This window comes from Leptopilina heterotoma, unplaced genomic scaffold, assembly GCF_015476425.1.
Source record: "Leptopilina heterotoma isolate Lh14 unplaced genomic scaffold, ASM1547642v1 Lhet_180, whole genome shotgun sequence".
NCBI classification, from domain to species: Eukaryota; Metazoa; Arthropoda; class Insecta; order Hymenoptera; family Figitidae; genus Leptopilina; species Leptopilina heterotoma.
This window is the reverse complement of record NW_025110897.1, coordinates 1339177-1355302: the sequence shown is the minus strand read 5'-3', so window position 1 is coordinate 1355302 and position 16126 is coordinate 1339177. Positions and strand designations below refer to the sequence as shown.

Below are 16126 nucleotides of genomic sequence, written 5' to 3'. Positions count from 1 at the left end.
TTGTATCACTTGTGCAACGTTTCGGTGTCTTGGTTTGACACCATCATCAGGCCACTTTATTTAAACAATGAAAATTAAAAATTAATTTTTTACAAATAAAAAAGCAAGTACAAAAAAATAATTGAATAAATGAAAAATTAGATACCTACTCATTTTTTTAAAAAAGTTTAAAAATTGTTAAAACAAATAATTCGTTACATTTGTAACACGTCTTAAAATTCTTCAATAAAAATAAGATATCGTTAAGACTGAACACTGCCATTTCTTACGAGTGACAAAACAAGACTAAAATCAGAAGGAGGCAGTTCGTACACAATACACACCGAACACGTGGAGCCAATGAACTCTAACCAAAATAATAGAAATATAATCATTCTTTCAGTTTCCTTAGTAAAGGAAAATAAGTATTGCTTAGAAATTGTATATCTTCTTTTTTATTAATTGTAAAATCATTACATTTTATATATAACATTTCAGAAATTAAACGTTTTTTGTAATTGGACTCTAAATCTAAAATCTTAACATCATGGAAATTGAAAGAATGATTATGTACAGATTGATGTTCGTTAACAACTGATTCGATTTTCTTATTCTTAAGTTCTTTAATTCTCTTTTCCAAACTCCGCTTTGATTCACCAATGTAAGTCGCAGGACAATTATTATAATCAAATTTATAAACAATGCCAGTTTGATTCCATTTTTTGGTTCTGTCTTTTCCTAATTTTACAACCAAAGTTAAAGATTTATTAACCATTGGAATTGATAATAAATTATAATCTTTTAGAATATTTGATAATTTTGCATAATTATTATTAAAAGGAATACAAATTTTTGGAATGCGACTAAAAATTGTAGATTTTTCGTTTTTCTTTTGGTTACTACTTAATTTTTGTTTAAATAATCTAATTTTTACATGCTTAATAACAAAATCCAATGGATAATCATTTTTAAGAAGAATCTGAACAACTTTTTTAGTATTACATTTATGAAAAGAATCATGTGACAATAAAATCGCTCTATCTACTAAATTATAAATGATGTTTCTTTTTTGTTGAATTGGATGACCAGAAAAATAATTAATAACTCTATTGGAGGATATTGTTTTTTGAAACCAATTGGTAATGAGATTGTTATTATTTATTATTAATGTCATGTCGAGAAAATTAATCTGTCTATCAACCTCCAGTTCATAAATGACTAGGTATATAATTTTTCATTTATTCAATTATTTTTTTGTACTTGCTTTTTTATTTGTAAAAATTAATTTTTAATTTTCATTGTTTAAATAAAGTAGCCTGATGATGGTCTCAAACCAAGACACCGAAACGTTGCACAAGTGATACAAGTGTTTCATTTACTACTCTTCCGATAATCGATTAAAAACTTTAACAAATGAATCATTTAACGTAGAATATTATAAGCTTTGGAATGATATATTTGTTAATTTTCTGACATTTGTTTTTACAAAAAAAATCGTTATTTAAAGATTGATGTTTTTGGGACAAGCTTTTCTACAAATTTTCTAATTGCTATAAAGAAAAAAATATCTTTTTCATTATATTTTCAGTAGGAAAAGGTCAGAGGATTCTCTCAAAAGCTCAAAATATTAAAACTCGGTACTCAGGGGTTTTTGGCATCCAATATAAATAATTTATATGGAATCCAATATAACTGCTGAAATTTTCTGAATCTTCAATTATTTTAGTATAACTCCAATTATCTCTGTTAATTGACCGTCGATTGAGTTGACGTTGTTTGTAGTTTTTTCTCTAAAATAGTTATTTTTGGATGTTGCGAACATAGTTTTTTGGCCGAACTGTATGGAAAGTATGGCATTGAAGGCACGAGCAGTAAATTATTTTTAGTGGTGAAAGAAGTTGTTCCTGAAATTAATAAAAATAAATAAAAAGTATGTCACTTCCGGTACTTAGAGCGGGTGCAAAGTAACACATTTCCGCCTGGGGGTAGGGTAAGCAAGCCCAAAATATTTTGCGCCTGTTTACACTATCCCGGATTGGTCAGAATAGTATTTTGCCTATGCTCTCGATTAAAAATGTTAAGACATTTAGATCACATAAAAATCGGTTTCCATGACCATTTAAAAAAATTCACTGCTCGTGCCCTCAATAACATACTTTCTATGCAGTTTGGACAAAAAATTATGTTCGAAACATGGGCGCAAAGGTGATTACGATTCAGGCGAGATTTCGGGACCTCGGCTTCGCCTCGGGCGCGAAATTGCGTCTCCTCGGTCCCTTAGGGGGACCCGCACCCGAAATTTCAACTATAACAGAATATAATTGAAAAAATTTGGTATATTTTTTTTCTGACACTATTTTGATTCAGAAATAAGGTGAACAAAAAAAAATTCATGATTTTTTCGAAAATTAAAAAAAAATTTTTTTGATTTTTTTTTGTAACTTTTGACAAAATTAAAATTTTACAAAATCCATGCCCTTAATTGTACAGGGGGTTGTAAGGAACTCATTAAAACAAAAACCATTAAAAAATAATAGAATTTGTGAAAGAAGAAGCATTTTTTGTAAATTTATGGTATAACATTTCGATGTTATACCATAAATTTACAAAAAAATAAAATTAAAGTTTCACAAAATCCATGCCCTTAATTGTACAGGGGGTTGTAAGAAACTCATTAAAACAAAAACCATGAAAAAATAATATAATTTGTGAAAGAAGCAGCATTTTTTTGTAAATTTATGGTTTATAATGTTATACCATAAACTTATAAAAAATGCTTCTTCTTTCACAAATTATATTATTTTTTAATGGTTTTTGTTTTAATGAGTTCCTTACAACCCCCTGTACAATTAAGGGAATGGATTTTGTAAAATTTTAATTTTGTCAAAAGTTACAAAAAAAATCAAAAAAATTTTTTTTTTAATTTTCGAAAAAATCATGAAATTTTTTTTTGTTTACCTTATTTCTGAATCAAAATAGTGTCAGAAAAAAAATATACCAAATTTTTTCAATTATATTCTGTTATAGTTGAAATTTCGGGTGCGGGTCTCCTTAATCTCGTCATCGTCACAATCACCTATTTTGCGCCCTTGATACGAAAATAACTATTCTCTAAAAATCTATATAAATAAAATACAAATATAGGGTTAAATTTTCAAATCCTAAATTGTCAATTATTTATATTAAAAAAATGGTATAAAAGTCATTGGATTAGAAATTACTCACTTATTTAAAGAATCCCAGTATAGGGACTACCAAATATCACTTTGATAGAGTTGAAAGAAAAGAAAATTAGTGAAGCTCAAAATTTATTGGAGTGATATAAAAATAACTAAAGATTCAGAAAATTTTATTAGAGTTTCAAGTAAATTCGATGACTTTTTAAAAATATCATTCGTTGTATTGGATCTGCCGTTTTGAATTTTCAAAACTGACATCAAAATTGTAATCAGCGACTCCGAAAATCCTCGAGTCACGATTTGAAGCCGATTAAAGCCATTTTCAAAGACTCTAGCACAATGTTGTACTTGCGGATCATTTCATGAACATTATCCGTCATATTGGCGTCCGCAATTTTTGTGGCTTAGGTGTTAATGGTTAAAGAAAAGTAATAAATATTTTAAAATAATTCTTCTTATTTCGTTCGCAGATATCATAGAGATTCATTTTTAAAAGAAACAATTTTTTTAGAAATTAAACACAAAAAACAAGAGTTCTTACCTTTCCTTCTTCTTTCTTTTGATATGGATATTCTTCTGGCAGCTGCGAAGTAAATAAAATAATATTTATATTTATTAGGGTGTCTCTTATTTACCAGGTTGAAAATAACTTTTGGCCCCCCTCTACAACAAATCTTTGGCTAAAATTATAAAAAAATTCGCTAAAAAAATTAATTTTAAGTTTGATTAACCCTCTCCCGTAAGCGCCTATTTTTCCCATGGGAAAAACATGGGATTTTTTAACTATTGGTTTTTTTATGTAATGTTTCACCTTATCAAAAATTTTCTAATCGGTTACCTTTAAAATCTTAAAATGTAACCTTTTAAATACTTATATTTGTTGTTTATAATTGCATAAGTTCTAAAGCTTTTAATATAAGGTAATGTCACCTTGAGTGGACCGCCTAAGCTTTTTTTCGAAAAAATTCTTTATGAAAGTAAATTAATCGGAGGTTTCTATTCCAAGCTTTAGTTTAGATCCCTAGATAAGTATTTATACCATAATAGCTTTGATTTTTTTTATTTGAAAAAAAATTGACTTCAAATTGACTTATTTTATCATATAGTCCTACTGGAATGTCCTATTGGTCGTAATATTCTTGATATCGTGTTGATTCATTTTGTTATATTTGTTTCCTTTATTCATTTATATTCCATCATATAGTCCAGCTGGAACCCAGTGGGCAAAAAACCATCATTGTTTTAAAAACGTTCCAAAAACGTTTTTAGAACGTTTCATGTCTGCTAAAAAACGTCCCAAAAACGTTCCATTGCTTTTAAAACGTTTTACAACTATATAACGTTTTTGGGACGTTATTTCGCAGACATGAAACGTTCTAAAAACGTTTTTGGAACGTTTTTAAAACAATGATGGTTTTTTGTTCACTGGGAATGTCCTATGCGTCATAATATTTTTAATACCTTTTTGATTCATTTCGTTATATTTGTTCCTTTATTGATTCATATTTTATCGTTCAGCCCTACTTGAATATCCTAGTCGTCATAATGTTATTATCTCATTGGTCCATTTCGTCATAATCGCGATTCATATTTTATCATTCAGTCCTACTTAAATATCCGAGTCGTCATATTATTATCTTATTGGTTCATTTCGTCATAATTGTTTCCTCTGTATTTTTTTAATGTTTAATCACTCAGTCCTAATGGAATATTCGATTCGTCATAATGTTATTGATGCCTCGTTTTCTGCTATGTTTCTTTATTTGTAATCAATATTTCTTTTATCTGTGTACTTTTAAATTTTCCTCGTAAAATTAACTATCCTTTTCTTTGTACTACTTTACATCTCTTTAATCGTATTTCATTCGCGTAATTATTATCTGTTTAAGGTATTTCGTTTAATTGTGCTATTCTGATTTCTTTCATTTTTTTAAATCGTTGACATAAATCATGTTTCTTTTTCTAAAAATTCTGTTAATTACTGATTTGTCACCTGAAGACTAATTTTTATTTTGTCATTTTCTTCTCTTTTTTCGTTCGTGATCCAAATTTCTTTTATCTTTGTCAGTCCAAATTCTCGTCTTATGATTAACTGTTCGGTTTGTTCTATTTTGTGTCTTTTCAATTGCATTTTATTCGCGTCATCATTTTTTGTTTGAGGTATATCTCTTATCCATTTTACTGCTTTAGTATCTGTAATCAATTTTATAGTCTTTATTACTTTGAATTCATCTTTCATTATTTTATGATCACTTTCTTCTGTGTGTGAATCTATTTCCATATTTTCGTTTTTATTTTCGTTATCAATTATTGAATTGTCGTCTAGTGTTTGCGTATTTATTTCCATGTTCTAATTTTCCTTGTTTACACTTGTAGTAAGCGCGTTCTGCTGTTCTAACGTGTCATTTGTACCATCTGTGGTCATCTGAACCCTTCGAATTCGCGATAAGACGTCAACTTTTGTGTGAGCACTTCCTTTCTTATAAAGAATTTCATAATTATACTTTGTAACTGCTCAATACCATTTTCTAAGTCAATTTTAAATTTTTGATCATAAAATAAATTTATTCCAATTGAACAGTTTTCTCTAAATGCATTTTCATATTTTGTTACTTGAAAAACTGATTCTTTAACGTAAAGTTTTAAAGAATTGGCACTAGATGTGTGCATTTAATCGAGTCGAACCGAACATTAATTGATTCGACAACAGAAAATTCAAATTAGAGATAATTCGATTCGAAAATCGGCATTTCGAATTGCACAACTCGCATCGGTCTACTTTCGATTCGAATCGGCAAATTCAAAGTTTCGAATTGCACGACTCGACTCAGTTAACTTTCGATTCGAATCGGACAATTCGAAATTCGAAGTTCCGACTTTCGAATTGCTCGACTCGATTTTCGAATCAAGTCGGCCAATTCGAAAATCGAAGTTAGAATTTCAAATTGATATGTAATGTGCTATGATGTGTATGTAGTATGTTTTGCAATTCGAAAGTCGAAACTTCGAATTGTCCGATTCGAATCAAAAGATAAACGAGTCGACTCGTGCAATTCGAAACTTCGAATCGAAAGTTAACCAAGTCGAATCGAGCAATTCGTAATTTGAAACTTTGAATTTCGACTTGGCCGATTCGAATTGAAAGTTGACCGAGTCGAGTTGTGCAATTCGCAATTCGAACCTTCGAATTGGCAGGATCGAATCGAATTTTCTCTCGATTTGAATTTTGCACACATCTAATTGGCACAAATGAAACTTTTATTCAAGAAAAAAATTCCTACAAAAATGGTAGGAAATTCAACTAATGCTAAAATGACTTGAATCGACTTGGAAACTTTCGTTACTTCTTAATGCATTTTCTTTTTTTGATATTAATGGTTAACTTCCCCGAAGAAGTTGACTTAAATCGATACCAAAAATCAGTTACTACCAGATTATATTCTATTTTCGAAATGACATAAATGGCATAAATTTTGTTTTAATATATCAGAAATATTAAATACATTAAAGAATTTAGAATAACTTTTGAAATTTTTTAGGAGTGGTCGCCTCAAGGTTACACTTTTTTCATTCCTTACAAATCAGCTTTTTTTTAAAGTCAATTTTTTCTTGCAAATAAAAAAATCAAAGCCGTTATGGTATAAACACTTATCTAGGGATCTAAACTAAACCCAGTGGGCACAAAGACAAAAAACGTTCTTTAAACGTCTGTAGAACGTTTAATGTCTGATTGGGGTACAAAAGTTCCAAAACGGAAGTTCCAATCGAAAAATTCCAAGAAAAAAGTTCCAAAATGAAAAGATCCAAAATTTATTTTTCCAAAGTCCAAAATATAAATTTACCAAAGTGTGAAATTTCCAAAAAAAATTTCCAAAATAAAAAGTGTTGAATTGTTAAATAAGTGAAAAGTATTGGAGTTGTTTGAAAAAATAAGGCATCTCCAATATTTCACATTATTTTTTCTATCTGAATGCTTGTAATACAGAAATCCTTCGATATGTAAATAATTTTTTTCCGACTTGTATTAATTCTACCATAATTAAAATTTACAATTTAATTTAATTTCACTGTTCACTATTTTATAGTTTAAATAAAATTTTTAATTTTACTAATTTACAATTTAATTAATATAATTTCACTGTTCACTATTTTATAGTTTAAATAAAATTTCTAATTTTACTAATTTACAATTTAATTAATATAATTTCACTGTTCACTATTTTATAGTTTAAATAAAATTTCTAATTTTACTAATTTACAATTTAATTAATATAATTTCACTGTTCACTATTTTATAGTTTAAATAAAATTTCTAATTTTACTAATTTACAATTTAATTAATATAATTTCACTGTTCACTATTTTATAGTTTAAATAAAATTTCTAATTTTACTAATTTACAATTTAATTAATATAATTTCACTGTTCACTATTTTATAGTTTAAATAAAATTTCTAATTTCACAACATAATTTTAGAATGAGCACACGTTGAATGAAATTTTTGATTTGAAATTTAAAAAATAAAAAAAAACAATGTTTGGAAAGAACGACTATTGGAAAAATAATACTTTGGTAAAAATGGCCTTTGGAAAAATAATACTTTGGAAAAAATATCATTTGGGAAAATAATAATTTGGATCCTTCGGAATTGGAACTTCTGTTTTGGAACTTTTGACTCCATACCTAATGTCTGACAATTTACGTTCAAAGAACATCCGAATGTTCCGAAACATTTTTGGAACAGTCGGACGTTCTGAAAATATAAATTGGCAGACATTAAACGTTCTACAGACGTTTAAAGAACGTTTTTCGTCTTCGTGCCCACTGGGAAGCTTGGAATAGAAACCTGTGATTAATTTGCTTTCATATAGAATTTTTTCGAAAAAAAGCTTAGGCGGTCCACTCAAGGTGACATCACCCTACCTAGTAGAGATTCAAAGAAATTATTTTTAAAATTTAAAGTCTAATAATATATTTATGGCATATACCTTCAAAGTATTGTCAACCGAATCGCCTGATGGTTGTAAGGTCATACCTGAAAATAATGTATTTTGTATTATCTATAAATCTATAAATATAACTTCATATAATTTAACTTTCATGATTATTAAATTAGTCAAATGCATTAAGGTATGATTTAGCTTGATAGAATTATTAAACTTTAATTTCCTGAATATTTTAAAAGCATGTAATCATTAAAATAGACTGACGAAAAAATTTATTTATATTATTTATTATTAAAATATTTGTATAAATTCTTTTTTATTTCGACTAATGACTGAAAGAAAGTCGGTCTAAAATGCTGAGCTGTGTGTCTAGATAACCCGGAGGGATACAGGAGTCGGTGCAATGTGGAGAACGATTTGTAATTCGGCAAATGCAGGGTGTATTCGGAGAAATGACCCTCATAGAAGAAGTCCTTTGTGACAGTATAATAGTACATTTCGTAACAAGTGTGGACTGATGGCGTTTTTGAAACGAGTTGTAAGCGAGGCGCCGAGCCGGAAACGAGATTCAAAAACTTGCGCGAGATTCAAAAAGCAGTTCACGCAAGTTACGAACGATACTTTTAATAAAAAAGTCATAAAAAAAGGCGTTAAACACGAGACACCCAGAAAAACCACAAAAAACCGACTTAAAATATTAATTTTCATTGACAATTTAAAGGTAAACAATTCATTTCAGTATTAATGTTGAAAAACCTTTGGTGTGGCCTACAAGGAGAAGGGCACTTCGGGGGGCGTAGCCCCCCGTTCTCAAATAACCATCTCCAAATCATAGGCTCCAAATATTGATAGCGAAATCATAGAGATTTTTAGATTTCTAGCGAATCTTAGGTTGGAAGTGCTGTCCATAACTATTGCTATATATATCTACGCCTGCGCAAATGAGTTTATCGCGACGCGTTTTTGCAGTAGTCTGTGTGCTACTATTCTCGATAAAAACGTCGACTCATGCTGTCCTTCTCACTTGGTTCATCGCAGTCGTTACATTATTTTTCTTTTTCGTACTGTGGGGTAGTCTTATTTGCACTCCGTACGAATAAGAGCTCTTATGACGCTCTGTTCAAGAAAAGGCAGTTTTCCACTTATCTCCGGAGTACCAAAAAACGCCGTTTTTATGACTGAGTTATAAAAAGTATCTTTCCCTTCGTCTTGTTTTCTTTGTTCAATTTTTAATTTTTTTAATTATGTTAAAAAATAGAGTGCCACCTAAGATTATTTACCTAGATCCGGCAATGGTGCTGGTTTCAAGTGGAGTAACTGAAAATTACCATTGAAAGAAAAAGACGGACATATTTTTGTCCATCTCTTACAAATGGAATTCTTTAGTTACTCCACTTGAAACCAGGATCCTTGCCGCATCTAGGTAAATGATGATCTTAGGTGATAGTTTTCAGGCAGTTTTACGTAAACTAAACATTCAAAAGGGATCTCTTCATAGGAGATTTTTCTATACAACAAACCTCTAAAACTATTTTTTAAAAATGTTTTGCACCTTATTTGGGTCATTTCATTTCAATTGTCATTTTCAGCATCAACCTTTTGGCTTTTTTAATATTAATTAACTAAAATATCACTTTTTAATACTGAAATAAAATAAAAAGCATTTTGCTTTTTTTATAACTTAAAAATCACTTTTTTAATACTGTTTCTATTGCATTATCTTCTGCAATAGAATAAAAACCTTTTGGCTTTTTTAGTTCCTTAGGTGATTAAATTTGAAAAATAAGGTCACTTTGAAAAACTTTTCTTTCTTCTTTTACGTTTTCCATTCGCTTAAAGGGTTTAGCTGATGACAACATAACATTATCCACAACGAATATTTTTTTGTCGCCAATTTCTTCAAAGTTTTTAATTTTTCCTACATACCATTCTGAGGCCTCTTCGTTGATTGCAATCCAGTCAGTCACCTATCAGTAGAGATTTATTTTTTCATTTCTTGATTGGCTGTTCCTTCAGCGGTGCATCTAAACTTCTTTTCTTGCGGGACAAGGCTGAATTTTTTTCAGATTTCGATGGTTGTTTTTTCATACCTTTATTTTCTTCATTGGCTAAAAGTGGACAATAAATTGAAGCTTCTAAATTACATTTGTTACACAGAGATGAATCTTTACAGTGAACACAGCTGCGCTTTCTTAAATACAAATTCTTCTCGTTATCAAATCTCTAAATAACCTGATGAATTTTAAAAGTACCAGTAGCAGCTTTCAACTTACCAGCATTAGAAACAACTTCCACGACTGCGTCGATTTCGTCAGATTTTTATTCCAAGATATCAATTTTTACTTCTTTAACAGAATTTATAAAACTCTTCGCGTTAGTAATGTCAAATCCTTGTCCAACTTTACTATCGGTTTTTGATTTCAAAGTTGCTCCAAATCCATCTATAGGTCCTTTTCCATGACTACTTTTAAAATAGTTCCAAATAACTTTTTCAAAACCAAATTTTTTAGCAAAATTGCAGAGCAGAGCAAAAGTTGTTTTATTTCGGTATTGTCCAGTAGGACTGTCTTTAAATATATGCAACGTTTTTATGCCTAAATCTTGCAACTTTTGAAACAATGGTTTCAGGTGAGCAAAAATTGCTGGCGCAGTACGTCGAACATTTTCAGAAATTGTACAAAACTTTGCAACATCAATTATTTGAGAAACGAGATCCAAGATATAATATGCATTTATGTGAATTGTTAGCAATGCTCGTGATGTGACAAAATGTAAAGTCTGAACCTCTGTGTGGCATTTAGTTGCGTAGTTTTCTAAAAAATCGGAGTGTAAAACAGCAGTTTTGCTATCAAGATTTGATTTTATTTTTTTACAAAACTCGTGTTGATTAGAAATAATAAACAAATGTTCAAGAAAGTCGGGGATTTCACTGTTAGTGATTGCTTGAATATTCTCTTGTGTTTCAGAGATTTAGTGTTTTACCATGGCTGTGAATGAATACTTTTGACCCTTTTTATTAATTTTTTCCTCTTCTTTTCGAGTCCATTTGTAATAATAAGATACCCAGTAGGCACAGGCACGTCTATAAGACGTCCCTTTTTGTCCGCGGACAATTCGGGGACAATGATGGTTATGTCTCTGAGTCATCAAAAAGACAACTTATATATAATTATAACTTTTTTCTTTTGCATATTTTTTAAAAATGCTTTTGATTTTTAATTTATAAATAAATTTATATACAATTTATTTTTATTTACTGTTACATTACCTTCATTTGCTTTAGCGCGGATATTCCAAAGGAATTTATTTACTGCTTTGTGTAATTTTAGATTTGTCACTTGATGCCTTCGTTTTACATTTTTGTTTACAAATTCTGAAAAAAGAAATTTTGCATATTTTATATAATTTTGTATAGTTCTTAAGAATATAGTTCTTAAGAACGCTAAATATAAAATAGTAAAAAATATACAGTACCGTCTGCAATTAAGGGGACACCCCGATTTTTATTATAGCGTTAAAAGCATTCAAAGTAAAAAAGGAAAAGTAGAAATTTTCTATTTTTTTCTGAAATCTAATCAAATATTTATTTTGTCCTACCTGCACGAAAAGTATGTCATTTCGGCCACTTAAGGTGGGCGCAGAGTAACTGATTCTCGCCCGGGGTCAGGGAAGCGGGCGCAAATTTCTTTTACTCCCGCTGACGTCACACAAGCGGGCGCAAAAGTTCTTTTATGCACGATTGCTGTAGTTTTGCGCCTGCCCTCAATGCCATACTTTTCATGCAGTTAGAACAAAAAATTAGGTTTGTATCAAAGGCGCAAAAGGGCGCTCTTGATTCAAAAATAACTATTTTTTAATTTTTTTAAGCCTAATTAACATTTCCTTACAACAAAAAAACCAACTAAAAAGATAAAATAGAATTTAATTTCTATTGTACAGTAGGTTTCAAAAATGACTTCCTAGTATAAACGTGTCGCACTCATATGTTCCCATGGAAACATATGAGTGCGACACGTTCAAACTAATAAGGCATAATTGAAACCTACTGTACATATATTTAACTAAATACTCAATACAAGTGAAGTTAGCTGCTCGTATCTACAGCTGTCATAGTCACAAGTGCTTTTAAAACCAGACCTTTATTTTTATTGGCTTAGTGTATAAGATTGTCCAAGTATAAGCCAATCAAGTCTAGTGAGACTGGGTTTTGTTAATACTCTTAATGAATAATTTATTTTGACAGTGCCAGACAAGATTTTATTTACGAAAGTAGGGGAGAGTGGGAAGTTGTGCAACACGCATATTTGTCAAATGGCAATTATTGTAATAGGTTTAAACTATTGCTAACTTCTTTTTTCGATGAAATCTAAGTTTTGTAGTGGTGTTGGTCAGCCCAACAAACATTCATTGTGCTTTTTCAGATTGTGAGTTAAAATGTATTTCAAAACGTTTTTTTGTCACTTCCGTTTTGAATTTGAATGAATTAATCATATCAAAAGATATGTAAGAAATGTACTAAAAGTTCTTTATGATAGAAATCGAAAAGTTAGTGGATAGTTAAATGTTCACATAAAAGGAATTTTGAATATTAACCTTCAGCGAAAATTATACTGCAAATATTGATTTGCGATGTGAACATTTGCATAGTTTTAAAAATTTTCGTCTGCTAATGTAAACGTATAAACCAATATTGTCTGAAGATCGCAAGTCAATATTTGCAGTATAATTTTCCATTAAAGTTTATATTCAATATCCCTTTTATGTGGATATTTACCCAGTGTGCACGTTCCGGAACAATTCCGGAACCGTTCTTTAACTGTTCTTTATTTTCATAAACTGTTACAGATCAGTTCCAGAACGTGCACACTGGCAATGTTTAATTAAATTTGCCCTTAACGTTTTCAACCTCGTTGGGCGAGGTCCTGTCAAGTTTCAGGAAATCTTCGGTGCTGTGTGGGTTACACTACAATAATGAAAAAAGGTGTGTTCATTTGCTTATCGTCGGTACTGTAAATAAAGTATCTTGTCAACTAAAGTATACATTTGCAAGAAGTTTTGTTTTTGAATATACAAAACTGTACGCATAATGAGCGATGATGTAGAGGTCTGTCTTGAGAACAAGTATTACCTTACTACTTCTTAAAAAGTTGGGTCTTGCTACTAATATTGCGTCTTCTTTTATACTCACTAAGGATAGCTATTATCACGTTTTCAGGTATGCGTTCATAACCACATTGTCCTTTGAAGCTCAAGTATTTTAAATTCTCTTTTCCCATTAAGCTTCCCAATAACATTCTTATCAATTTCATTGGCTCATTTTTAAAATTTTTTACATATGAATTATATTTATTTTCAGGTAACCAAATTTTGGAATTTTTTAATAATTCAACCTAGAAGGTATAATGAGGTATAAACATTCTTGCAATTTTATAATTAACTAAATTAATCAACGAACCAATTAACATCACATATCAAATCAAATGTTTTATTGGAAAAAACGTATTTTTAAAAGTCGTCATTCAAAAGAAACAAAAAGATACGTTACCTTATTCTTCCCCTCTTTTTTATATGGATATATTAGTTTCTGCAAAAGAAATATTGTGTATTTTAAATTTTATAGCTTTTAGTATATATGAAAAATTAATCGCAGTCCTTAAAGTTTAAAAGTAATTTGAAGCGATTTGTACCTTGTTTTCCAGTCTGTATGTTTTAAGTTTTTCTGAAATAATATTTCTTTAAATTTCTTCATACATTTTAATTAATAATTTATAATTTTTTAAAATTTTTAAGTGGTGAAATTATATAAATCTATATTAAATTATATGAAACAACCGTGAATTTATTTTCCTACCAGGAAATAAAGAATTCAAGAATTGAGGTTTCCAATTCTGTAACTCACCCGATACAAGCTCTAATACTAGTGGAATAGCAGTATTTGGTCCTGAGATGCTAACTGCAACCTGACTGGTATTAACGCGTGCATTCAAGCTTCGGGCGAGTTATCAAATGGGAAGGCTCAATTAAACATATGCTTTTTGTAATATTACCTTTTTGAAATCTTACTTTGTTACTTCTTAGCAGGTATTTTACTATATGTTCGTAACTTTCGTATGATTTTTTTTGTTCGTCAATCACATTTTCATTTACAAATTCTGTTGAAAGAAATTTTTTTAATATAAATTTTGTAAATAATTGAAAAACACTAAGCTTGCGATTGTTCTGTACTGTTAACCTAATACTTTTAACTACCAAATTAATTTTTTCGGAATTAAACTTAGGTTAAATAAAAAATAATAGAAAGTTATCGTTCACCAAAAATGGATTTCTTCAATTCCTGAGGAATGGGTTTATATCCATATGCTCCTGTCCAAGCAAAGGACGGTAGATTCTCTTCACCAAATAAATAATTTAATAACAAGCTTATCATCATGCTTGCATTATCGGTGAATTCATTTTTAAGCGACATGAGTTTATTTTTGTCAATATAAATTTTAGATCCTTTCAATAATTGCACCTTGAATGTATAATAAGAATTAGAAAATCTTGAGAATTTAGTATTATTATTAAATATAAGTATCTATAATATTAATTATACATTTTGAAAAAATTTGGGCAGGGATAAAAAAGTATATATTCGAATCGGTAATTTCTCCATCTGATTTACAAATTAGCAATATTTGTTTGACAACTTTAACTTGTGCAATTTTTAACTATCAATGTGATAGCAAAATCTACTTATCCTTTTATATCACTGTGCATGACATTTTGAATTTAAATTCATACAATATTACATTATATTACAAATTTAATATAAATCGTATTTTACTTAATTTAAAATTAAATCAAAATTACTATAAACAGCATTTTCCTTACTTTCTAAATAAAAGCATTATTTTTTTAAATGTGATATATATGTTTTAACAAATTAATAAATTATTATTAAATGAACATATTAAATTTAATACCGTTTGGATTTTTTACTTTAGACTATCCATGACAAAAATTTCATTAACGGCGAAAATTTTTGAATATTTAAAAAATATTGTTTAAAATAAAAAATAAATATTTAAAAAAAATTAAAACTTTTTTCTTGCACTTCGAGAGTGTATTTTTGTGTAAAACCTCACAGGTCGATATTTATAATTTAAATCTGAAAAATGTCAAAAATAGCCTTTTTAGCGCGTCTAAAGTAAGTAAACACCTTAGTTGTATGACTCAAATAAAAAACAAGTTTTTTTAACATTGCGGTCTTTCGGAATTTTGGGACAATATAGGTCTTACTTCTGCTTGTGTAAACGGCGATTTTATTCTCAAAGAACTTTCTGTTTATTTGAAAAATCGTGACATTGAATATCTTTTGCCTATTTTCCATAAAAAATTTATGCACAAATGCCTTCTACCTAGATGCAACTTGCACCTCTTTTTACTCATATTCTTTACAGTGAATGTAATAATTTTCCTGATATCAATAAATGGTGAAATATTTTGTCATCAACAAAACCAATTTTTTATTTGTCAGTATCGAGATCAGTATTCGTGTAGTTAACAATCTTTGGTTTGTAAATTAGTTTTTAAAATTTCTAATCTTTCTAGCAACGTTACGTTGAAATTATAATCAGGTATAACAATTATTAATTTATAATTAACCAAATTAACCAACCAATTAACAAAACTAGCCAAATATTTGATTGGAGAAAACAAGTTATTGGAAATCGTCTCTAACAGAAATGAAAAGATTGTTACCTTATTTGTTTCGTTAATTTGATATGGATATTTTGATGTCTGTAAAATAAATATTTTTTTTACTTCTATAGATTTTCAGTATATTAAAAAATATGTGTACCTCTTAAAGGTTAAAAAACTAGAAGTAGCATGTACCTTCAATTCCTGACTTCTTGTTTTAGTTTTCCCTGCAATAATTTTTTTAATTCTTTTATTAATTTTTAATGAGATTTTTAAAAATATTTTCTGTGTAAGAAAATTATATTCAACGAAATTAGTTTATCTGGTTCACTATAAGT

At 29.1% G+C, this 16126-nt stretch overlaps 2 protein-coding genes across 13 annotated transcripts in view; both read right to left on the bottom strand.

Annotated features, from left to right (window-relative positions):
* LOC122500030 overlaps positions 1–16126 on the bottom strand; it is a 212524-nt gene that overhangs the window by 77055 nt on the left and 119343 nt on the right. The gene's annotated exons all lie outside the window — the stretch shown is intronic.
* The window catches only part of LOC122500031, a 55893-nt gene that overhangs the window by 39290 nt on the left and 477 nt on the right, over positions 1–16126 (bottom strand). For both annotated transcript variants that reach the window (XM_043608726.1, XM_043608727.1), the window contains exons 3-12: positions 15984–16015; positions 15849–15887; positions 14418–14619; positions 14153–14257; positions 13793–13824; positions 13651–13689; positions 13294–13495; positions 11374–11478; positions 8148–8194; positions 3700–3741 (exon numbers count right to left, since the gene is read on the bottom strand). In XM_043608726.1, the coding sequence (XP_043464661.1) occupies positions 3700–3741; positions 8148–8194; positions 11374–11478; positions 13294–13495; positions 13651–13689; positions 13793–13824; positions 14153–14257; positions 14418–14619; positions 15849–15887; positions 15984–16015 (845 nt within the window). The remainder of the gene's footprint in view (positions 1–3699; positions 3742–8147; positions 8195–11373; positions 11479–13293; positions 13496–13650; positions 13690–13792; positions 13825–14152; positions 14258–14417; positions 14620–15848; positions 15888–15983; positions 16016–16126) is intronic.